Genomic DNA, 22980 nt, shown 5'->3' on the forward strand with positions numbered 1-22980 from the left:
ACGATGTTTTTTGCTATCTGCCCTTTTTTCTTGTTCGCCTTTGATGTGCGTTTATGCATGTCTGCTAGCGCCGCTTGTAGCGTAGCAATGTTCTCACTCCTGCTGCGCTTAATTTCATCCAGTGTAGTCACCTGTATCGGCTCGGGCACCGCAATGGGGTCCGTGGGGTTCATGGCCCTTAACCCCGTCTTGGCTGCCACAGGGGCCACTCCATCAATAGCAGAGCAGAGAGAATGGTTCAAGACCATTTGCACAATTTTGATTACGCGAAGCCAGTCTGTCGGCTGCAGTCGCCACTCGGACAGCAGTGCCCGGCAGCACCGCAGAATCTCACGGTTTACGACCTCCACTGTGCCGTTTGCCCACGGGCAACGAGCTGTCGTAAAGTGATGATGAGATCCCATTGCTTATTCCATCGATTACCTTGTTCTTGAAGTGGGTACCTTGGTCACTCACCCAGAAGCGGCACACACCGAAACATCCAAACCAATCCATGAGAAAGTCAAAAGTGTTGTCAGCCGTTGCTGCATCTGTAGGCATCAATCAGACAAATTTCGATGCATCGTTTTTTTTTATAACCAACACATATTGCAAGTCTGAGTCACTTTTTCCGATGTACAGGTAATCCCAATGGATCAGCTCATTGGGCTTATCACCTCGACAGCTTCTCCAAATGGGCGTGACAGTGGTGGAACACCAGTCGAACTCGCAGAGTGCAAGCAACGTCTCACAAAAAACACGACGTCCTCCTTCAAGCTCTTCCAATAGAGCTTAGCAGAAATCGCTGAGAAAGTCACCTCCGAAGCACGGTGCCCCGCTACGCCAAAATGCCCCACGACATATGCTGAGCTCTAGCTCCGACATCTTCTCCGGGATCCAGATCTTGTCACCCTTCACTAGTCAGATGCTGTTGTCGTCCGACTTATGGGCTCCCTCAGGCAGTGACGCACTCTCCTGTGCGCGTTGAAACTCCTCAAGTGAAGGCCACACAAACTCCGCATCCAACTGCGGCGATAAAGGCATTTGCAGATGTCTTATTGCACTGATAGTTAGAAACGTCGAGCCCCACCTTGATAGTAAGTCGGCCCACACGTTATCATCTCCTGCAATATCAAAGATGTCGTAGCGATAAGCCATCAGCAGTAGAGACCAGCGATGAAGTTTGTCGGCCGTGTACTTGGGTACTGCACTGGACACTCCATGCGGGTCGAAAATGTACCTCAAATTTCGATGATCGGTGAAAAGAGCGAACCCATCCGCACGGTGCACGCCGGCAACTCTCCACTATCGCATAGGCTGCTTTCTCAACTATAGCCCAACGCTTAGCTGATCCCGAGAAAGTCCCGCTTAGCATCATTAACGGTTGGTGTTCTTGCTCGCCAAGGGGCTGGTGCTGCTGGTCAAGCAGTATTTGAGTCACTGCTGCACTCCAGTGCAGGTCGCTGGCTTCCGTGAAGATGCACAAACGCTTGGCTGGGTCCGGGTGCGCCAGCTGCAACGCCTTGCTCAATGTCGTCTTACAACGCTCAAAATACTCTTGATGTTCATGGCCCCAGCCAACATCACTTAAAGCAACCTTGCGCACAAGTTGCTTTTTCCGACCACCCGCTTTCTTGTAGATTTCTTCCACGAGTTGTACTAGCGGATGCACTAACTTATTGTACGCTGGTAGTGAGCTGCGCATCCAATTCAATGCGCATATAAACTGCTGCAATTCATTCCCTGTCGACGGAGGTGGCAATCGCACCAGTGCCTCAAAGCGGGCGGGGTCGTAACGCACACCCTCGCCCGACACCACGCGCCCGCACCACAGTTCCTCACGCAAGTAAAAAAGCGTACTTCGACGAGTTCAGCTTCAGCCCTTTGTCCGCACAAATTTCCAGCACTTTTACCAGCAACTGCAACAGACCCACATCATCCTTCTCGTATCCCAAGGGATCCTCTATCCAGATGAGAAGCCCGTTGTTAAACACCTCCGCGAACATTGCTTGCACGGTCGAATGCACATGTGCCACGCTGTTCGTTCCTCCCATGTGAACGCGCGTGGGCGTGACCACTCCGTCCTCAGTTAGAATAGAGTAAATCTCCGGGTAGTGCACCGCCATGACGAATTGGAAAATTCCCTTAAAGAAATCTAGCGAGAAGTAACGGGACGATCCGCGTAGGCGATCAAATTCCACCTCAAGAATCGGTATTGGCCACACGACCTTTTCAACTTTCTCATTTGCTAGTTTTACATCCACAGTCATCCTGAAATTTCCCACTCCAGGCTTCCGCACCACGTGCGGAGGTGAGCACCACTTACTCTGAGAGTTCCTGTAACACAAGCCAGCTTCCAGCAATTCACGTATATGCTTCTTCAAGAACTCACGGTGCTCTGGTGAGTTGCGCCGAGCCCAGCACCGTACTGGAACTGCGCCAGGTTTCAGTGTTATTTCCATCGCAGGCATGTCAACGGGTGGATCCCTCCCGATTTTCAGTCTGAACACGTCTTTGAACTTCACTAGCACGACTCGCAGTTGCTCTACATACTCGCGGGACGCCCCCTCTTCTTTAACTTCCGCAAGCTTCTCTTCCAGAACCGCAGCCACTTCATCATCTTCCGATCGGGTTGCACCGTCGAAACTTGGAAAACACGCACGGTCTTTGTCGTCGTGCAGTTGGGTTTTCTCTACTGTCGGCTCGATCGCCGAAGGCGCTTCAGAGTACGCAAGAACCTTTGAGAGACCCAGTTCACAATCGTCTTCAACATCCCCCATATCCCAAATTTCCTGCAAACTCTGAGCTGCTGCAATCAATGTTTTCGAGCTGTAGCCTAGATGCTCCATGATGTAATACGAGAGCAATGAATCGCCAACTCCAGCCGGAAGACTGTCCTCCGTGACCCAACAGTTTACGGTCCTCAAAATCAAGGGTTCTCCTGGAGTCGTAAAACGCAGATCTAGCTTCACTTTGGTCCTAACAGAAACGGTCTTATCCCCTACGCCGGTCACGCCTGATGGCTTTGCCAAAGGCTGCATCTCCACCTCTCCTCCGGCCGACTTCAAGTCGTTAATCAATTTCATTGTCACTAGAGACACGGAGGCAGCACTGTCGGGAGTGATTAAAGTCTCCACAGCTCCCATCACCAGGCACGGAATCGATGCAGACGTCTCCTGCGTTGTTCCCCCGGTAGTGGCTACCAAAACGGGCTTCATCACCTTTTTTCCAGTGCTCTTCTCGTATATTTCCTTCGCCTCCAGTAGACTAGCAATGTTCGGGCATGGGAAAACACCATGGGTCGGATCGCCACACTTAAAACACGTTTTGTCTGGTTTTTCTGTCTTCGATGGCGCTGGAGGCCTCGCTTTGTACGACACCGTCGCCGGCTTAGCTTCACTCGACGTGGCCTTACCTTCTCCAGTTCCTCGCGGGCCCTTCTTTCCCGGTCCGGTCGATGCAGATGACGGCGGAAAATTAGTACTGCTCTATGGTGCTGCGTGCACCGCGATGTGAGCCTCGAATCGCATGAACCCCTCCAGCTCAACCCGAAGCCACTTCAAGAATGCTTGAATACTCGACTTAGTCGCCTTGTGGATCTGACGCCCCAACTGATCTTTCACAGTCGCTTTAAATGCTGGTGGTCGTAGAGCCTCCACTAAATATCCGATAACTTTCTTTGGTTCTGTTTGAATCACGTCTTCCATGTTTAATCGATCCACGATAGTGTATAATCTGCCATGAGGCGCAAAAGACGTGATTCAGCATCCTGCAATTCAATATTCATGCAAAGACTTTTCACTTCTCTCTCCAGGGTCTTGTACACAGTGTGATCTGGGATGTGAGCGGACAAAAAGTAGTTCTTCCATTCCCTTTCTGTAACATCTCTCTCATCCTTGAATAATTCAAAGCCACAAATGCGCACCATCGTGCTCTGCTCGATGCAGGCACTAAGAGGCATCACAAATATGCTCGCTTGTGTGCCTTGGTTTAAAGCTTTAATGCGACGTGTAGAGATGGCGTAACTATCCATGAAGTCATGCTTCTCCTTCTTAGAGCTGCCTCGGTATATCGGGGGTACCGGCTGGCTGGTTCCAGCAGCTACTGTGACAGGCGTCTCAGAGCTGCGGTTCCCCGATGGAGGTGCTGCTCCTTGCTCGAACGCACCCCAGCGCGCTTGAAGATGAGGCTGCACCGCCTCTACTAGGCTCTCCAGACGCTTCCCCTGTAGACCCACAGCTTCTTCAGCCGCTTTCAACAACCGGAACTGTTCTTCTAGGAATCGCCGGTGCTCTTCCGTTTGTTGCATTATATCTTGCTGCTGCTCGTGCATGGCCGACTGACGGTCGTGCTGTTGCTGAAGATATTCCGATGTCTTGGCCGCCAGATGCTCCTGCTGGCGCTCACTTGCCCAAGCTGCTCGCCAGTCATTTGCTGCACGGCCGCTGAGTGCTGGGCCAGTGCTTCAACTTGGCGGTGTGTTTCCCCAACCTGCATTACTGCCATTCGTGTCGTTGTTTCCCGGGTCAACGTCAATTCCCGATCTGTATTAGGTGATAGAGGCGGGTACACCGCAATCGGCATCCCCGTCCCAGAGTGAGGCACCATTGCCTCGTCGGACTCCTCCATGCTGGGAGCGACTCCCCAGCTAAAGCATTCTTTGTTGTTTGTCACCCTTGATCAACTGTAGAAGTGAGTATATTAGCTTAGCCTGCGATCGACTACAACTCGTGGTTACTCTATGCATGCTTCGTTTGTTTCAAAACCCATGCGCCGTGGCTTCTGGGGCTGCAACCCCCGCTGCTATGGCGCTTGTTAGCGCTTGCCCCGCTCAACACTGTGTTCAGAAAATCGTATCTGCTTTCGATTTGCTATCTCATCAGTCAGCGGAAAAGATTTGTGCGACTGTAGCAACTACTGTGACCGTTATAAAAGCCGAGACCCGACAGAATTAGACAAGTGAATGGTAATCACAGGTGATCAAGATAGCAGGTACGGGCACTGCAATCAAAAAAATATATATTTGTTTGGTAGTTCATGCGCGGGCTATAGATGCGGGCGAGTACCGAATTTATGCAGCGTCAGACTACCCCTATTTCTTTGAATACGCTCAGCGTTCGCACTTGACAATCGCCTGAATTCATAGCGGCGACTCGCTTACAGTCCTTCGCTGTGTCCTTTTATGGTATGTACCGAATTAATGAGGTGCTGAGTCTGCAGTGCAAAACTCACACACAAGGACTGATGACCGAGAATGTGCTTCCACCACTAACGTGTCTATCACGTACGACGTTTATAAATTCGGCGGAAATTCAATAAACAGGTTGGCTGACGTTCGTACCGCCAAAGACGGAGCACAAGTGGAACCAGAAGGACTACATTTTACTAGCACTGTCCAAAACTCACGGAGAGCGTTATTTAACCAGATGACTCTTCTACATGCTGCTAGGATGCAGGAGTGGAATCGGGTAGATATGATTTCTAAGTAGGCTTTCATAGCATTTCTTACTCATCTATGCTGTTCGAAATTTCTATCGTAATGGGGTCTCCCCAACAATGGCGCGATATATGATTCAAGTCCCACACGTCCCACCGCGCTGGTACTCAGTACAGGTTTATGTTTGCGCCATCTGATCGACTTAGGTCACTACGCATGATGGAATGGCGGGTTGGAACCCTTGTGCGAAATCGGCTTGACCAAGCGGCTGCGGATGAAGGCTCACAACGGGCGGACTGTTAAGCACTTGATCACAAAGCACATATAATCTGGTTTACTACATTTTACCGACGCAAGCACAACGTAAAGGCACCGTCGCCACAGCCCTCTTTATCTATTGAAAACAATACTGAAGGCACTTTAAATTCCAGTGAAATGGATCAACAGTAAAATAACGTGCTACACCATATCCAGTCCAAACTGGGACACCCGCCAGAGCTACGCCATATCGCTGCGTCTCCGATGCTCTCGCCAAATCAGCAGGAAACTGCCACGGAGGAGGAGTGCCAACGCGTTCTGAGCGCTTACGTGGCTGAGAAAGACTGGCTCACAGTCGCCAGGCACAACGGAATTTTGCGCTCTGCAGCCTATCGACTCTGTAATTCTGGGAATCCTACTCTACCTAAGAGCGGTAGTGCGCGCGACGTCTCAACGAAGTGCACAGATGAATTATCACTGCGATGAAGTCATACCTGGAAGAACCCTGCACGCTTTCGTTAGAGCGGCTTAGCGAGCGAGTTGTGGATGACTTCGGAGTGACGCTGTCCACGTCTACAATCAGAGTCAAGTTGCCAAACAAACTGATCGCAGTTAAGCAGGTATCAGAATGATTTGTTTAAAAATATTATTGTGTGATCTAACATTTATTTTATTGATAATCTGCATGTATATGTAGGCCTGTCGTGAACCCTCGATGTGTAACAATGAAGTTAATAAAGTAAAGTGCAAACTTTTTGCGGAGATGTTTATTATACACATCGCGGACGGCGACTACGTTGTGTACTACGACGAATCCAACAACAATCTTTTTTGCATTCGTTTGCAAGGCCGCGCTGTGAAAGGAGAGCATTGTGTCGTCAAGCGTCCCCCCTTCTCACGGGAAGAACTTGAAAGTTCAGTGTTCAGTATCGACTGAAGATGTCCTCGTGCTGCACCAGCTTCGACGGGGGAGCATCTGTATGGAAGAGGATGCGGAGTTTGCCAAGCGCGCTTACACCACCATTAACTGTTTGGAGAGTTTCCAGCGGCATTTTGAAGGGCGGACGATTGTCATTGTCCTCGACAATGTCCCCACCCACAATCCAACCGAAAGTCGACTCGAGGAGGAGCTTGGAGAGCACATCGAGCTTGACTTGTTAAGGTTGGTGCCCTAATCAATGGTCATAGCCGTGCGCTGTCTCACTCAGCTCTAGTGGATGCCCCAGTTTGGACTGGAAATGGTGTAGTCTACCAAAGTTCAGCAACCTCAAAGGTTCAAAGGGGGGGGGGGGGGCTCTATTTGGAATGCCGAGGCAGTACGCCATCAGTTCAAACTTATCAAGGGGTTGACATCTGCTGAGCGAAAGACGAGTGGGACATTGTCTACCACTAAGCAATACGAAACTAATCGCTAAAAATGTAAGAAAACTCCATTATTGGAAAGGGGCTCAAAATGCTGCCAATTCAGCATACTATCGATGTATGTAGCCTACTACACGAACCACTGGCTGAAGGTCGCAGTGGGTTCAACCACAAACGCGCTTACAATTGATGTCAGCACGATACATCCGTCTTGAGAGGAAATCCAGACGCGACAAGCCTAAGCAAATCTCTTACCAACGTGTATCCTGTGATCAATGTGTACTATGTCTCTCTTCCGTATTTCGTGTTGATATCGGAACCATGCTCAGTTTTCTAAAAGCGCGGCATATGCGCCCTTGCGTCAGACGCGTTCTATGACCCGACGCATGTCGTTAGTAACAGGTAGGGTAATCTAACAAAAAGTAAATATTTTCCTGAAACCTAACCTCATTTGAGCAATGGAAACGCTTTACTTTTTCATATCACGCAATCATTCTCGGTGTACCATAAATCTGGTACATTCCCTTCTCTGGCTCCTGTGATGCTGTCGCATACAAACCCCCAGTCAGCGAAGCTCCCTCGAGTCGCCTCGACCACAGCAAAACTCCCCACCTACGGACTGCGGAATTCCATTCCAATGGCTTCCATTGCAGCTTCCCCAGGTACTTGATCCTCTCTCTCTTGCTCTCCATGCATGTGGCCACGTCTTCCCACCTTCTTCTGTCTCTGGCCATGTCTATAGTCTACCCTGACGGCCTCAAGAAGCGCTCGCGACTGGCCGACTCTTTCGACCTCTCAAGGAAGCGTCAGCGTCGCGGAGTAGGCGAAACTAGCGGCCAAGACGAGGCCACCGACGACGCTGACGTGGCCAAGTACAGTCAGCGCCATGTCGAGTACTTTGAGCAGGTGAAGCAGGCAGAGATTGCCCGAATAAGGGCCGAGTACGAGCAGTTCATCATGAAGAAGGAGGCCGATTTCCAGCGGCTCGGCCAGGAGCTGCAGCAGACACAGGAACGTGTGGCCGTTCAGGCCAACGACGTGGCCAGACTCCAGAGCGAGAACAAGCTGCTGAAACGCGCCGTGGCCATCCAGAACCAGCAGAAGGACGAGGTCCAGAACGAGAACAGCGCGCTGAAACAGCTGGCCACTCAGGCCGCCGAGCACATGAAGCGTCTAGAGCAGGCCAACTACACACTGAGGGTCCACCTACAGACCAGCACCAGCTCCGGCATCGGCCACCAGCAGCAGCCGCCAGACGTGTACTAGGCCATCGACGGCCAGCAATGGCCGTACGTGGCCAGCCAGGCCTTGGCCCTCCGCGGCCCAGGTATTCTATAGACAACCCAGTCCCGTTCTACTACTATTCATTATTCTATGGGCTGCACGCCGAAGCGTCAGACGCCAAAAGCTACCAGATCAAGGCACCCAACGTCCAGATCTGTCGTAACTCTGCTATTTTTCCCGTTTCCAGACCAACGAGACGTGCGTGGTGGAGGGCCGTCGGTTAGTCATCTACCTCGTGCTCTATCGACCAAAGACTACGGGGGTTTTCTCCTCGATGTGACGCAGAAGAGAGTGCAACGTCTGAACGTTTCCTTACATTATTTCGCAAAAAGCATTAAACCCACAAACATCTGATGCCAACTCCTCAATTGTTAATGCACTTACTTTCATTGCGTTCCTCTACTTTCTCTAGGCCGACGCCTTCCTTGGACGTCGCTTACTCGTTGGGTCGTCGTCCTCTTTATCCTCTTCATCTTGAGCTTGCTGGAAGTCTTGAGTAAGTTGCGAAGCTGATGCAGCACGTGCCCGCGCGATGTCCTGGAAGCCAAACATTGCACGGAGCTCAGCACGGAAGACGAAAGCGATCAACAGTAAGATCACGACTGCAATGGCTGCTGCAAGATGACGACGCTCTTGTGCAGCATTAAACTCGTCGATGTGCGCATAGCGGTTCTTCAGATGATACGGTAGTTCGAACTGCGAGCGTTTGGGCCAAATAGACAGGAACAGTTCGTGCAGGATCTGACTCACTGCAGTCGACGGGTTCTTCATGTCGTCATTAATACACACAAACTTGGTGCGTCGTGCTCGCGTGCCCATCATTTGTTTCCATGCAAACTTGAAATTGTCACTTAGCATGTGGAACGTAACTTCAGTCTCCGGCATCAATTCCACCTTGGTCTCGTATCGTACGTTCTTGATGAGAGCGTCACGTACTGAAGGACATCGCTCGAGGTTCTCCAGAGTAATATACGGCGTCAACGTCTCGCTGAGTCTCAGTGTTCCTTCAGCTGTCGGAATCTCGCGAACCTTCTCGCGTTTTTCAGGCTGGACACACTCGCGCACTTCGTTCACGAAATCCTCAGGCGGGGCGTCGCCGTGTGCGAGACTAGCAGCAGTCAGCACTTCGTTCTCGTCCAAGATCCCGTTACGGTTGGCGTCCAGGTATTCTCTCCAGATTTCTTCTAATGTGTGAGGGTGGATCTTGGCGCGGTTGATCAGATAATGGAAGTATGAGAAGCTGAACTGCATGTCTTGAGGGTGACGGAAGCGATGAGCACTCGTATCTTGAATCTCCTTGGTCCAGTGGTCCTTAATCTCACGAATGATAGACTTTTGCAGCAAGAAGGGCATGTGAGATGGTACACGTCGTCGATCTGATGTCTTTGGCTTGCCAAAGGCGCGGTTGTACAGCTTGTTGACATAACGCAGGGAGTCTCCAAACGTGTCCTTGGAGAGGTGAGCTTGTGCGTCTCGAAGTGTAATCTTGGGCTTTTCTTCCTTAGGCTCAGCAGGACCACAGACGTCTGCGTATTCGACGTCATCCAAGCTTTCGTTAGTAGACACGACATGTCCAAGACCGACGGTCGTCTTGATGTTCCCAACGAGGCGACTCAAGCCTCCAAAGAGGCCACTGGATTGAGCTACTCGCTCCTCCTTCTCGCGCTGTTCACGTTGAACCAATCGCCGCTTCTGGGCTTCACAGGCGAGACGACGACCTTCTTCTTCCTTCTCTTTTTGCAAGTCCACTTTATCTTCGTCCTTGGCAGGACGCGGGATAGGCACTTCGTTCTTGTAACACAGTCGAGGACGAATGCCGATGAGACGTCGGGTGGTGTCAATACAACGGTCAAGCAGCTCAAGTAAAGCTGGGTCATCGCCCGTGTATGGCGTATACACTACTTTAGGCTTGGGCGGATGCAAGAGAGCCCAGAGCGTAGGCTTGTGCATCAACTCCACTTCTTCCGAGTGGTAGTGACCCAGTGCTAGAGCGAAGCAGTAGCGATAACGTGACGGATCAGCACGGTCCGCATCGAAGAAGCAGATTTGGCCGTCAGCGGCCTGCGGACTCGTCTTCCACTCCTCCATCATTTTGTTCACTGCACTGTAATCAATTCCATTCGTATCACTAGCTGCAGAGCTGCTTGTCTCGGGAGTATCAGGAGCATCTGTTTCACTCTCCTTCTCCTCGTCGTCAAGAACTCCAGTAGCAGAGAGTATAGCGTGGGCGTGGTTCGTCAAAACTCGCACAGTGACAATGACACCACGGTTGTCATCCGCAAGCCGACATTTCGTGATACCGCCATCGTACTCAGCAACTTCTGCCTCCATATTCTCGTCCTGATTAGCTTCATCCTGAGCAGCATCTAGCGTCTTGTCATTCTGCTCAATCTTCTCTTCCAGTGAATCCGCAAGGAGAGGAATAATCATATCTTCAGCTTGGTCTTCACCCGCTACAGAACCTTCTTTCCTGCCGTCCGCGATATTTTTCTTTGCTTGACCAGCAGAATCATCAGTAGCAGGTTGTGTCGCTGGTTTCTTCTTCGGCACCTTCAACTGGCAAACATCGTGGTCACTCCAGTCGATATCCTTTACGTCGTTATGCAGCCGCAAGTCCATGTTCCATCCGAGGTTTAGAATATCGCCGTCGTTCAGCTTCTTTCCTGTGATGTTAAACGGCAGAAACACCTCAATAAGCGGCACTTTGTTAGCCAACTTGTTTGCAACAACAGCGATCTGCCCATCTAACAAAACCTCCTCTCCATCTTCTGACGCCGTTGCAAGTTTTATCTCTGTTTCTTCATCAGTAGAAGGCATAACATTGCGGAACTTAGCTTGTCGAAACCCAAAAGGCAGACGGATGAGTTGAGGCCGGATACTGGTATTTTGGAACGTGGATACACCGCTGGAAATCTCTTCAACGCCTTCCACTTGAGCAGGACTCGTAACCTCTTCAATCTGGTTCTTTCCACGCATCAGCGAGAAGTCCAACTGGATAGGAGTACCTTCCGCATCTTCACCAACAACTGTGATCTGGACACTACTCGTCATCGGATTGGCATCCGAATCGCGACCAAACACTAGTAACAGCACCATTTCCTTCTCGTATACAGAAGCGAAGCGAACAAGCTCTTCATTATCATGAGCAGCACTCAAAATGCTGCCATTGACGCCAAACGCATCCGTTAGATTCATGTACGTCGCGTTCACATCCAATGGCACCTGCACAAGTGTGTGGTTCAACTCCACATCCGCCGACCACAAGTCCTTCACCAATGGTGACATGCCTTCATCTTCCTCGTCGTGAAGATAAGGTCTGTTTCGGTCATAGGGCTTCACCACTCTGCAATCTCCTCCATCAAACGCACACGAGCTCACGTTACACGTACGATCACACATTCCATTTCCCAGCCACTGATAATGACACAATCCTTGACATATATGATTCCCAATCTTTGGCGGCTTGGGCGATTGTTCCAAGATACTCGCGATCTTCTCTGCATCACACGTCACCGATCCATCCAGAGGGTTCACGTCACATCCACAGTCCCCCATGTCAAAGTCACAGGCTGTAACATTGCACTCTTTATCACATCGTCCATTGGCCAAGCTGCTCTCCCAGCATCTGTTGGAGCACAGCGGGATTTCCCATGCGAAGTAGGCCTTCTGCACTCCAGCTTGGCTCACAAAGTCCTCGGGTCGCACTGGAGAGCCCAGGAACACATCGTCGTTAAAGTATAGAAACATGTCACTAAGTCCGGGGATATTATCCAGATTCCACTCGATAGCAGGAGAAGAAAACACCGGCAAGTGGCTCTTATTAGCGAAAATATCGCGGTGTTTGACGATGCTGAGCTTGGGGGATTCAATGTCGAGCCACGAAGGGATCTGACCGTCTGTAACCACGTAGATGTGACGTACCCAAGGCGCATATTTCTCCAATGAACGGAGAGAATAGCGGAGCTCTTCGTTGTCTCGGAATCGGTTGTCCGAGTTCGAGTCGTCCTTGCCCTTAACATCGGCCTCCTGTCCCCACACGGGCAGCGGCTGGCCAGTCAATGAAGCGATCCAGTGTTTGTGCCAGAACTCCTTCTCCTTCTTCCAGCGTGGATCGGTGCCGTTAACCCACGTATACACGACGTCGATGGGTCCGTATGAGAGGAAGTCTTCAGCCTTGACACCGCCAATGTTACTGCGGTCCACAGGCTCCCACTCGCTCAAGATGAAGCCGAAACATGTGATCAATACACCCAGGAAGAAGATGAACGGTACGAAGCAGCCGGAACGCGGCGAGGGGCCGCTGGAATCGGGCGCCAATGCGCGCCGGGAACGCGACAACATTTCTTACGTGGCCAATTTTGTCGATAATGTGAAAGAGTAAAAGGGATTCGGAATTAAGGGAGGAGATGGACTACATGAAGGTTACGTAAGATGGACACTAGCTAAAGTTTAGTCCTTGGGCTTGGGCACAGGCTTTAGCTCGAAGTCGTCCAGAGCCAGCTTCTTGGTCATTCTCTGCAAGCAGCAGCAACAATATGAAAAATTAAGTCAGTTGTGGTCAATTCTAATGTGCCAATTGTCGACGCACCTTGTGCTCTTCCTCCAAGTTGAACAAATGCTCCGATTGACTTTTCACCAAGTGATCTCTTGCTTCGTATTTGCCACCGACAAACTGTGCACACATGGACAACCCACAAGCAATTAATAACCAGGACTATAGTTCACAACTCAATTGCAGCTTGGTCTAACCTGCGTCAATGCCACATATCCACCAACGATGAAGAGCACGAGCGGAAGACCCGCCGTGGCAAATTGGTTTTTCTTCTTGTGCTGTCTCTTCGGGATCTGCTTGGACGCTTCAGTGGAGAAGCGACGTACAGCGGTACGAAGCATCGTCACTCCAACAGAAGCAGTCGAGCTTGTGTCTTATTGATGCTGCGTGTAGAAATGAACAGGAAATTGATGAGCCTCAGGTTTTGCGATGTTTTGATTGGACGTTAATGAGTGACCTAGCCTTTCATTTGCATTTACTACTCGTAATGGCGCGGGTGACGGCAAAGCAGTACTTCCTCCTGTTCAGCGCGACGCTGGGCTCGCTCTTCGCGGGTTCCAGTGCAATGCACGCGGTCCTCAAGCCTGATCTGGTGCGTCTTAATGGATAGCATTCCTTGTAATAACTCATTGTGCTCACTGATACATAAATGCTTGGTTACAGACCATCCCAGACCTCAGCGACAACACCAGCAAACCCCCCAAGAAGAATGAATAGCCTCATCAACTGGGGTGTGGATAGAAGCTCTCAGGACAGCAAATCTCAAGTTTCTAAATAGTAATATTCATGCAAATAGAGAAAGTTGCAGCTTTAAGCTCCTTATCGACGCTGCAGTTGCTGCTGTCGACGCTGTTTCTGCTGAAGACGTCGCTCCTGCAATAATTGCCACAACAAAGGTCAGCAAACAACTCCATCATAACTGATTCTCACATTATGACGCACCTTTTCCTGTTCGCGCAGCTCGTTGAGTCGCTCTCGTCGTCTGCGCATCACTTCTTCTTGACGCTTGCGCTCAACAACCTCGGGAAGCTGATGGTACAGTCGACGACTGCGCTCTTTCATCTCGCGGTTTGAAATCTTGGCCCGACTGCCGCTAGCCAAGCGGTTGAGCAGCTCCTGTTTCTCGGGAGGGAGGTCATCTGGAGCAGTATCACGCTTTGCAGTGGTTTTCTGCTCTAGAGTCTCTGCTTTCTGCTCTGGTTGCTTCTCCCTCTGACGTTTCAGCTTGTCCTGGTGACTCTCAACGCGCTGACCGAAGCGAGGATGGCGTCTCTGGAAAGCTTCAGCCAGTGACATCTCCTTTCCAGCATCATCTCCATCGCTGTCGTTACTATTACCCTTCGCTTTCTTTGCGGGGATGACTATTCTCTCCGCTTTCTTCAAACTGTGACGTTGAGAGCTCGCGACTGAACTGCTAAATGACGCGTCACTACTTGAATCATCGTGTTTTCTTTCTTCTTCGCTCCCGTACTGGTTGCTGCGGCGATAGTTGTGCATGGCAGGCGGCTGACTCATGTTGATTGAACCGACGGGGGGCGGTGGTAAATGACGTCTTCCGGACGACGGAGTGTTGTCGGAATGCTGATCCGAAGACGATTGAGATTCGTCAAAGTGACGGTCAGAGGTCTGCATGGGTGGAGGTGGACGACTCATGTTGAGTGAGCCCAGTGGAGGCGGTGCCAGCGCCGAGATTTTCTTCTTGATGCTGTCGAAAGTCACGCGTTTGGCTCTTTCCTCTCCAGTTTCACTGCTCCTATCGTTGTCGCTGTTTGCATCCGATCCATCCATAGCACGTTGTTCCTCGAGAGGAGACCCACTCGAACTTGAGTCCGAGCGAGAAATTCTGCGAGTAGGTCGAGCTCTTCCATCGGGATCTTCACTGGCAGTTGCAAAAGAAGAGACCGACGATTCCGACCAATCCATCGGTGCAGGCGGCTTGGTCATATCCTTGTTACCATAAATCATAGCTGGTATCCGGAGATGCAGAGGCAGCGACTTCCCTACCGCAGATGTCATATTGGCGAGGTAGTTGAAGCGAGCGTCCATCGGCATGCTGGAACTGGATGCAAAACTTCGTTTGGAAGCGACACTTTCATTGTCTAGTTCATCATCTCGGCCATCTTCTTCACGTTGTTGATTGTCTCCACGCTTGAATTTTTCTTGCCGATTGGCCCCTTTATTGCGTCTTCGAGTAGTTCCAGCCACAAGGTTCAACTGGACAGCGAAACCAAGACTGGAAACACCGGACTCACTGGAAATATCGGACCGATTGTCATCGAGATGCTCAACTGTGTCAGCGTGACTATCCCTGCGAGATCTCGTGGTCGTGCTTGGAGCCGCTCGAGTCTGTTGCGCTCGTGCTTGTTCCACGGAGGTATCAACACTCTTGGCCTCCACGTCTGAAGATGAAGATTCTGAGGAACTCCGACTGCTGTCAGATGCAGATTCGCGACGAAGATGATCTGGGAGTTGATGCTGACTCGGGTATTGCCGGCTTCGATTAAATGAACTTCTTCGTTCTGCTGGCAGCATTCTGCTCATATTTGGAGCCACCAACTGGACATCAAACTCCTCTTCCGCTTGATTTTCTTCTTCAAGACATTGCTGAGGCAGTGCGCGTTTTGGGAACATCGGTACGAGTTCATTTACAAAGCTATCGTCACCATATCCAGGACGCGACTGGTCGAAGCTGTCGTCAAACGAGCTTTGAGAGTCCGAAGGGGGTAGCGAGTATTGAGTCACAGAAGAAGCTGAAGTTCTTCGCGATCGATGATCCATTTGCTGGCGATACGGATCATACGGACTGACGTTAACAGGAGGATGTGCATCGCTGCTGTCGCCAGATGAGCGACGCACTCCTGTCTCGACTTTTTCCTCGTCTTCACTGTGTTCCTCTGATGAGAACGACAACATGTGTTGGTCGATGAACCGCTGCTCAAGCGCTCTCGCTCTGGCATTTACCACTTCATCAAGACGTGAAAGAGACTTTTGACTGGGAGCGAAAGATGATTCGGATACCGAGCGATCGTCTTCATCCTTTTGAGCCACTATAGAGCTTTTGCCTTCTTGAGATCTTTTATCATCACGGACTTCTTCGTCGTCTGAAAGGATTGAACTTGAGGATAAGTGCCCAAGACATACTTCGAATGCTTGGGTATCAGAGTAATGGCTTGACTCCAAGTGATCTTGATCTCTAAGTTGAACTGGTTGCTTTGGCAAGCGTTCTACGTCACGATCTCGTAAGCCAGAAGACACCTCATCGCATTCGGTTCTATCGAGAATAACCGAGTTCTCGTTGCTCTGCAGTGCTACTACAACTTGGTCTCTCGATCTCTTGACACGACTATCACGCTCTTCGTGCCCAGCTTCATCACCCTCTCGTTCCTCTCCATCGTGACCTAAACGACTCTCTGCTCGAGAAGATGCAGCCGAGGAGTCTCCATGCAGATGACGATCCCCAGCAATATCCGACTCAAAAGCATACTCCGAGCCAGTTCGATCATCATGCGAGCGAGTCGCATGCTCCTCTCCAGGATAAATCTCTGAGGTATACCGATCTGGAATCGGCCTATCATCGTGCATTTCTTTCCGCTCCATCGATGCACAATCAGAGCTGTGTCGAGTATCGAGATAACGTCCAGTACGGAAAAACTCCTCCTCATCTGCCACAAATCTTTCATCTAGACCTGATGAACTGTGACGACTCCCACTAGGCACTGCATGTTCAGACGATCTCGATAGAGATAAAGAGGATTGACCGTTCTCGCTGGAAACATCAAGTACAGAGCGGTCACCAGCTTTCCCACGGCTATCACTTGGATCAGAAAATTCATTTTGTGCTGTAACTGGTCGACTTTGTGGCTTCGACAAGCGAAAACCACGAACTTCCTGGGACCGGTTATCTAATCGCTGCATGGAGTTTTCATCATCTCTCAACCGGTCCGAGTCATGGTCGAATTCCTCTTCTTCACTATCGGTGCCTTCAGGACGTTCCTCCTCGTACCTGCGTTGTCCCCTATCATCGTCACCTGCAACACTTCCAGCACTCTTAGCGTGTGAGTCCCATTGCAAATGTCCTCTATCTGTCGACATATTTCCACGCTGCCTGCCATCGTCGGCGAATGAATTCTCCGCTGACTTGTCGTTATTCACGTGCCTTCCAACCCTTGGCTTCAACAGAACCTCACCACCTTCTTGCGGACCACTCTTTCCCATCGTACCTTCACCTTGGGCATTCTTACCAGGCTTCCTTGCCTTGATACCATCAACAGAATCAAAAGAACCTGGGTATTCCGTAGCTTTAAGTTTCACCTTGTAGTCAGCGTTTGCATTCGTAACCTTGTCGCCGTCAGATTTCTCTTGACCGGTATCAGCCAACCCAACAGACTGATCATCATCCGTTGCAATCGAAAATACAGACAACTCGACCGATTCTTCGTCAAGCTCAAGCATTCGCGCAAACGCTCGCTCCGCCATTTGTTCGGGATCGTTCCGTTCTCTATCCACCTGTCCAGCATCCACAGAATAGTCGTCTCCACCTCCTAATTCCCACCCACGGGTATGTCGCTCCATTTTATCCACCAATGCCAGCCACTCCATCGCTTGTTGGCCTTGTTGCTTCGACGTGATACTCTCTAAGGCATTTTCTCCTCTCTGCGTCGCCGTCTGCTGCTGGTCCTCCATTATTAATCTATCGCGCTCCCTCTTAACATCCATCTCCTCGCTGTATTTCTTCGCCTCTTCCTCTCCACGCATAGCTGTCGGGTGTTTTCTATTATGTCGAATCACCGTCACCGGCCTCTCCTCTGTCGACGTCGTTGCATGACAATGTGCCCTCGTATACTGATACGACAAGACATCTTTCTCTCGTGGCCTTGGGACAATACACACCTCTTCGGGACTCTGCATCCTTTTCAGTCTCTCGATCTCCTCTTTGTCTTTAGCGCGTAGCATGGCCACCTCCTGTTCGCGTCTGGCCCGAGCACTGGCCTGTTGTCTCTGCTGGCCGCTTAAAAGTCTCAATCTCTCCATGTTCTGCTGCACCTGTCGACGTCTCGCCGTCCTCAATTGCTCCTCCTGCTCCCGAGCTTCTTCAGCCTCCATGGTCCGTTGTTTACCTGTAATTTGGCGGTTGTACGTCCACTTCTCCTTCTCTTGTTGGGCTTGTTCCATTAGCTCCAGCATTTTAAACCGCGCATTACGGTGTGCTGTACCCATATTCTGTAGTGAATACTGGTAGCGCACATGCAGCTCAGTCAGCAGCTTCTGCTGCTCCAAGGTTAGCTGTTTGTGGACCCTTTTGCTCTTGCTGCGTTGCAACTTCTGCAGATTGTCGCGGTAGCGCTGCGTCACCTGCTGCGCCAGACGACGCTCCTGCTCGCGCACGGCCAATAGCCGACGTCGGCGACGTGCCGCCTCATCCTGGCGTGAATACAGCTCGATCTCGCCTGAGCTCAGCGGGATCTGACCCAGGGAACCGTTGCGCCGCCGCCTGCCGGATGCAGCCATCGACGGTTGAAATTGTAAGTTTGAAATTGAATTTTAAGTTTGTTGTAAATTTTGATTTGAAAAATTTAGGTTTATGAAAGTGAACGCAATCAATCCAGGAGCGTCCCGGTGGAATCCACCGTGGATAGCCATGCTGTCAACTGCCCAGAAAGCACTGTGCTCTGCTCTTCCTGGTCGGATAGTAGGTACCTGAGGGGTACATGTAACAGTGGGGCAGGCACGACTTGCCATGTGAATACCATTGGACTATGAGCAAGTTCCTCTTTAGGACTTAAAACTCCACCTAGGCAGTATTTGATAAGTACTTACTACTCCTTTAACTCTTTTAGCGTATGGCTTGCTTCTGCGGTCGATGTGCTGGCGGCCAGCAATCCTTCCTTGAAATCCTTCCTTGAAAGGAGATGCGACGTGTCTGGCCAAATTCTGGAAACCCTTGGGCAAGACAACAAATCGGATGTGTTGCCAGATGAATTCGATGAAAGCGATGACGAGCGAAGCAGGTGGCGACACCGCCACAACTTTTGTGGTGGGGAGACGATAGAGTCCAATTCCCTCTAATGTTGGCATCGGTCTGGCCATCAGGGCTGGTAAAATAAATACCAGTACCATGTACCATTGACTGCGAGTAAGGGAACTACATGTTTGCACTGGCAGCGTTAGCGTTCGTAGCCTGGTAGCTGACTCAGCCAGGCTGAGTGAGCAAACATAGGAACCAATCGAGGAGGAAACGCTGGGCAGCACAGCGTATCCTGCTTGTTTTGCCAAATAACGAACAATTACAGTACTTGAAGTATTAAAACTACTTCGTCAGATTCGACCCCAAACAGCCTGAAAACTAGGGAAAGCAATTTACCTAGTAACGCTTTCATTAACCTTTTCACTACCAGAGGTGAATTTTGACTTTAACCCTTTTTAAAAGGTCGTGCTCGCACAATTCGTCATTTTCGCTGAACCAGCCAATATAGATTTTTTTATAGTTTTGCGCTAATGGTTCAATATCATAATGAAACTAACACATCTGTAGGGTCAGAGTGCCATAATCACCACTTGAGAATCGTCAGCAAAGCCTTCCCGTAGACTCCTCGCTGAAGCACTTGCATGCTGCTAGCAGTATTCCGTGACCCATAGAATACTGCTCAGCATGAGCACGTGACGCAAATCCGAACTGTTTATCTAAATTCTAACCGTAGCTTAGTATTTGAGAACGGAGCAAATAACTCCAGTTCTGGTACCCACAAACTATGTAAATTTTTGCTTTGCGACGATGACGGAGACTCTACGGTAGAGTCTCTACCAGATCCTGTGTACGAGAGATTTCCTGCCTCTGGCTTTCTGATTCCCGAAGAATTGCTTCTTGCTCTTGATGATCGTGAATCATCCCTTTTTAATTTATTGTCGACCCAGTCGGTCACCACACAAGCATCGCAATCATGGCTCTTGTCCTGCAACAACAACATTTGGCAATTCGCTCTCTCCAGCATAGCTACTACCCACCGCGCCAATTTGACCTTCCAACTACTGCTGCTATGCGTCTTTACGTGCTCGTAGCAACCGTGATCGGAGCCACTCTGGTGGCGACCGGCAATGCGCTTGACACCTCGAAGGTCACAGCGCTGAGGGGAGCCACTACAACCGCTGACATTGCCACCGGTGGCGATGCGCTCGCTGAGCGCTTGCTCGCGACCAACGAGCTCACAAATGAAGATGAAGAAGAACGTGGCCGCAAAAGGCGCCGCCGTCGCCGCCGTCGCCGTTCGTCCGACGACGAGGAAGAAGACAGCAGCGATGACAGCAACGACAATCGCCGCCGCCGTCGTCGTCGCTTCTCGCTATTTGATTGAGACTGAAGGTCCAAGGCCTTCCGCTGTTCGTAGATCAGTGCTAAGAAGCAAATTCACAGCAGCTAACAATTTCTCCAGCTTTTGCCTCAGTCGAGGCAGATTTCAAACAATCTTACCACTGGTAGAACTGTGTTAGTTGTACCAAGTGATGCTTCTCTCTACTTTGCAGCCTCACCAAGACAGTAATAAATGTTTCAAAGAGTCTAGAACCCCACAGCGACCGCTAGGTGTGTGACTCAATCCAGTGATTTCCTTTTTCAGCGATGAAGAAGCGATCACGGTTCAAGTACTTGTAATCTACTGTGACTCTGATCCGCGTTCTTTTGAAGAGTGCAGAAGCACTGTGCTTCAAACACACCGTACATTCGCGTTGGTTCAGCTGCTTTCTGATCGATCGTGCTGTTCTCATTCGCCAAGCTACAGCTGAGTATGGTAATAATTATAAGAAATTCTCCGCTACTATTCCCAATTCCTTACATTATTTTGCCTTCTTTCCTGAAAATTTGGGTTTGTTTACAAAGTGTTAATATATTTAAGTAAATTAAAATAATACTGATAGTAATTTGGCTACCAAACTGGTAGTAACTTGGAGGATATTTATGGCCGGGTTTCATCGCATGCAAAATAACCCCAAGCTAATACCTGATAAGCTGATAACAAGGTTCGGCCTGCTGTTGGAAAGCCTGCCGAGTGCCCCAAGCGTTACCAGAGCTCGAAATGAACCAAGACGCAATGAGAGACGCGACTATAATACCAACATCGATCTTGGTGCCTGGCGGGAGATAGAATTACATCATCGGCGTGAGCTGCTTCAGTTTGAGTTCCAAATAAAACGAGATCAAGTGCAAACGCAATACTCCGCTTAGCTAAAACAAAAAAAAGCATTTGTGCTGGATTCCTCATTGTGTTGTTTAGGATGCATGCATCCTAATCTGTGGCGACTTCCGTGCATGCATCAAACTAATAAAATATGGCTCTCCCCCTATTATCTCTTTTCTTACCTCCTCGATTGCGATTTAACATTGAGGAAACCACGGTTAAAGTGAGAGCATTACTTTTAAGAACCGCATAGTGGATGGCTGAAATGAGACAGATAAACAGAGCAATTCCCATTTAGGGAGTTACTCTCAGTTGTAATCAAAGCATTCTTTTTGTGATGTAGTACTACTTTGTATACTCCTATTTTATTCTCCAAATTTTGATATAGGGTTGGGGTTGCCGAATCAAACTGGGTCTGATTTGGTAGATTTAAGATTTAGCATCATTTAAGCAGTAAGTTTAGTTTATCCAAGTGAATGTTTTGGTTCCATCACCTTCTGTTTCAAATCAACAGATTTTTGGAGGTAAGATTTGCTTATCCTTTTCTATCCGAATTACTTCAGGAATAATTGATCAAAATATAATGCACTGCCCTCCCGATCAATGCAAGCACCTCTAGTTTAACGACTCGGATACAACCATGACACTGAACTGGGGGAAAGACAAAATTATGTCGATCAAATGGATACTTCGATTGTATGAAATATGACCGCCTTGCGCCAAAAGCGCTCCCTTGGATCTGGAATAACGCAGCTGGATGTCCATTTGCACAACGGCCAAGCTAGATCAACTTACAAATCAGCTCCGGCGTCATCACAATGCATACAGCCCAGAATCTCGGCGGTCTTGCTTTTCTTGTTTGGAAACACTCGATTCGACGCATCTTCATGATTCGAGAATCGACGTTTTTTTTCTCTCAGCGATAATCTTCGAGGCAGTTGCGTCACCCACGCCTTCTATCCGACGTAATTCATGAAACGAAGCAGTATTGATATTTGGTGGCTCCAGAAAACTTCGATACGCGCGACTTGCAAACGGTCCAAAATATCGGCCAAATTCGTTGCTTGAAACAATTCCACATCTTGGAGGAAGAGCAAACTCGGTCGCTTGAGCTGGTGTGACGAGCAAAAACACATCCGAGCTTCCGTTCACTGCTTTTGCTCGCTCTTTGGCATATGTGTCTTCGTTTATCTTCTGTTTTGTTTGCAGCAGTTTACATTGAATCACCTCGTTGCATTTTACTTGTTGGTCGCCAACCGTCAATTGCACTCGCATATATAAATCGCCGGCTGAAGCACTAGCGCCGTTGATGACGATTGTATTCATAGCTGAAACCTTCACGCCACCGTCACGATTTGTGAAACACGTTGAATTATCTGGACCGGATGTTGTATCTTGTTGGTGTATCGCTTCCACCACAGTGCGTGAACTCGGCTCTGTAATCAGAATGTTATGGATTGCACCAAGACGAGCGCCCGCGTGAAATGTGGATAGTGGTACCGGGGTCTCAGACTAAGCAATCGATTTCACTCGACGGTAGAACGCCACGAATTGTTCAAATCGCTGCCATACCAACACAGAACGCGTCAGACGCTCGTCGAAATTGTCTACTTCACCCAGCTTCTTTGGAAGTTTCCGCATCAACATCATAAGAAGAATGAAAGCGCATTCGAGATGGCCTTCTTCGCCCCATCGGAACAATCCGAAGCTTCGAAGACTATCTACTGTCAAATCTATACGACCGATACGATCAAATAATCCCTAACGACGGCGAGAGAGGACCGCGGCGAGCACTTCTCGGCAGTTGCACGGGACTTGAAAAAACGCAGACGCAAAGATATCACCATACTGGAGTCGCAATGCATCGCACACTTGGTCAACAACGCAGGCTGGGTCGATTTCCTCCAATTGTTCTTTTGTGTATTCGCTCAGAGTTTCTT

General features: G+C 49.7%; 10 protein-coding genes across 10 annotated transcripts in view; 5 read left to right on the plus strand and 5 right to left on the minus strand.

Annotated features, from left to right (window-relative positions):
- Window positions 1-900: 900 nt before the first annotated feature.
- PPTG_22307 (hypothetical protein) lies at window positions 901-4312 on the minus strand (the record flags this gene model as incomplete). The annotated part of the gene is made up of 5 exons (XM_008903343.1): window positions 901-1219; window positions 1263-1816; window positions 1893-3416; window positions 3486-3714; window positions 3804-4312. The coding sequence occupies 5 exons, from the start codon at window positions 4310-4312 to the stop codon at window positions 901-903; spliced, it is 3135 nt and encodes a 1044-aa protein (XP_008901591.1).
- A 1844-nt stretch (window positions 4313-6156) lies between these two features.
- On the plus strand, window positions 6157-6611 carry PPTG_22308 (hypothetical protein; the record flags this gene model as incomplete). Its single annotated transcript, XM_008903344.1, has 2 exons — window positions 6157-6294; window positions 6372-6611. The coding sequence occupies 2 exons, from the start codon at window positions 6157-6159 to the stop codon at window positions 6609-6611; spliced, it is 378 nt and encodes a 125-aa protein (XP_008901592.1).
- Window positions 6612-6654: 43 nt separating this feature from the next.
- PPTG_22309 (hypothetical protein) lies at window positions 6655-7226 on the plus strand (the record flags this gene model as incomplete). Its single annotated transcript, XM_008903345.1, has 2 exons — window positions 6655-6836; window positions 7163-7226. The coding sequence occupies 2 exons, from the start codon at window positions 6655-6657 to the stop codon at window positions 7224-7226; spliced, it is 246 nt and encodes an 81-aa protein (XP_008901593.1).
- Window positions 7227-7577: 351 nt separating this feature from the next.
- PPTG_08034 (hypothetical protein) lies at window positions 7578-8722 on the plus strand (the record flags this gene model as incomplete). Its single annotated transcript, XM_008902935.1, has 2 exons — window positions 7578-7698; window positions 7779-8722. The coding sequence occupies 2 exons, from the start codon at window positions 7578-7580 to the stop codon at window positions 8300-8302; spliced, it is 645 nt and encodes a 214-aa protein (XP_008901183.1). The 3' UTR covers window positions 8303-8722.
- Window positions 8723-8728: 6 nt separating this feature from the next.
- On the minus strand, window positions 8729-12661 carry PPTG_08035 (hypothetical protein; the record flags this gene model as incomplete). Its single annotated transcript, XM_008902936.1, has 1 exon — window positions 8729-12661. One exon carries the CDS (start codon window positions 12659-12661, stop codon window positions 8729-8731), a length of 3933 nt encoding a protein of 1310 aa, XP_008901184.1.
- A 108-nt stretch (window positions 12662-12769) lies between these two features.
- PPTG_08036 (hypothetical protein) lies at window positions 12770-13213 on the minus strand (the record flags this gene model as incomplete). Its single annotated transcript, XM_008902937.1, has 3 exons — window positions 12770-12835; window positions 12909-12992; window positions 13070-13213. The coding sequence occupies 3 exons, from the start codon at window positions 13211-13213 to the stop codon at window positions 12770-12772; spliced, it is 294 nt and encodes a 97-aa protein (XP_008901185.1).
- A 109-nt stretch (window positions 13214-13322) lies between these two features.
- Window positions 13323-13812, plus strand: PPTG_08037 (hypothetical protein). Its single transcript, XM_008902938.1, has 2 exons — window positions 13323-13464; window positions 13536-13812. The coding sequence occupies exons 1-2, from the start codon at window positions 13360-13362 to the stop codon at window positions 13587-13589; spliced, it is 159 nt and encodes a 52-aa protein (XP_008901186.1). The 5' UTR covers window positions 13323-13359; the 3' UTR covers window positions 13590-13812.
- On the minus strand, window positions 13692-18380 carry PPTG_08038 (hypothetical protein; the record flags this gene model as incomplete). Its single annotated transcript, XM_008902939.1, has 2 exons — window positions 13692-13745; window positions 13815-18380. 2 exons carry the CDS (start codon window positions 18378-18380, stop codon window positions 13692-13694), a joined length of 4620 nt encoding a protein of 1539 aa, XP_008901187.1.
- Window positions 18381-19810: 1430 nt separating this feature from the next.
- Window positions 19811-20221, plus strand: PPTG_08039 (hypothetical protein; the record flags this gene model as incomplete). Its single annotated transcript, XM_008902940.1, has 1 exon — window positions 19811-20221. The coding sequence occupies one exon, from the start codon at window positions 19811-19813 to the stop codon at window positions 20219-20221; it is 411 nt and encodes a 136-aa protein (XP_008901188.1).
- Window positions 20222-22552: 2331 nt separating this feature from the next.
- Window positions 22553-22980, minus strand: part of PPTG_08040 (acetate-CoA ligase) — a gene marked incomplete at its 3' end in the record, with an annotated part of 4638 nt that continues 4210 nt past the window's right edge. Inside the window, exon 2 of the mRNA XM_008902941.1 lies at window positions 22553-22761. Coding sequence (XP_008901189.1) covers window positions 22553-22761 — 209 coding nt within the window. The remainder of the gene's footprint in view (window positions 22762-22980) is intronic.

Source organism: Phytophthora parasitica, assembly GCF_000247585.1.
Source record: "Phytophthora parasitica INRA-310 unplaced genomic scaffold supercont2.15, whole genome shotgun sequence".
Lineage (NCBI taxonomy): Eukaryota > Oomycota > Peronosporomycetes > Peronosporales > Peronosporaceae > Phytophthora > Phytophthora nicotianae.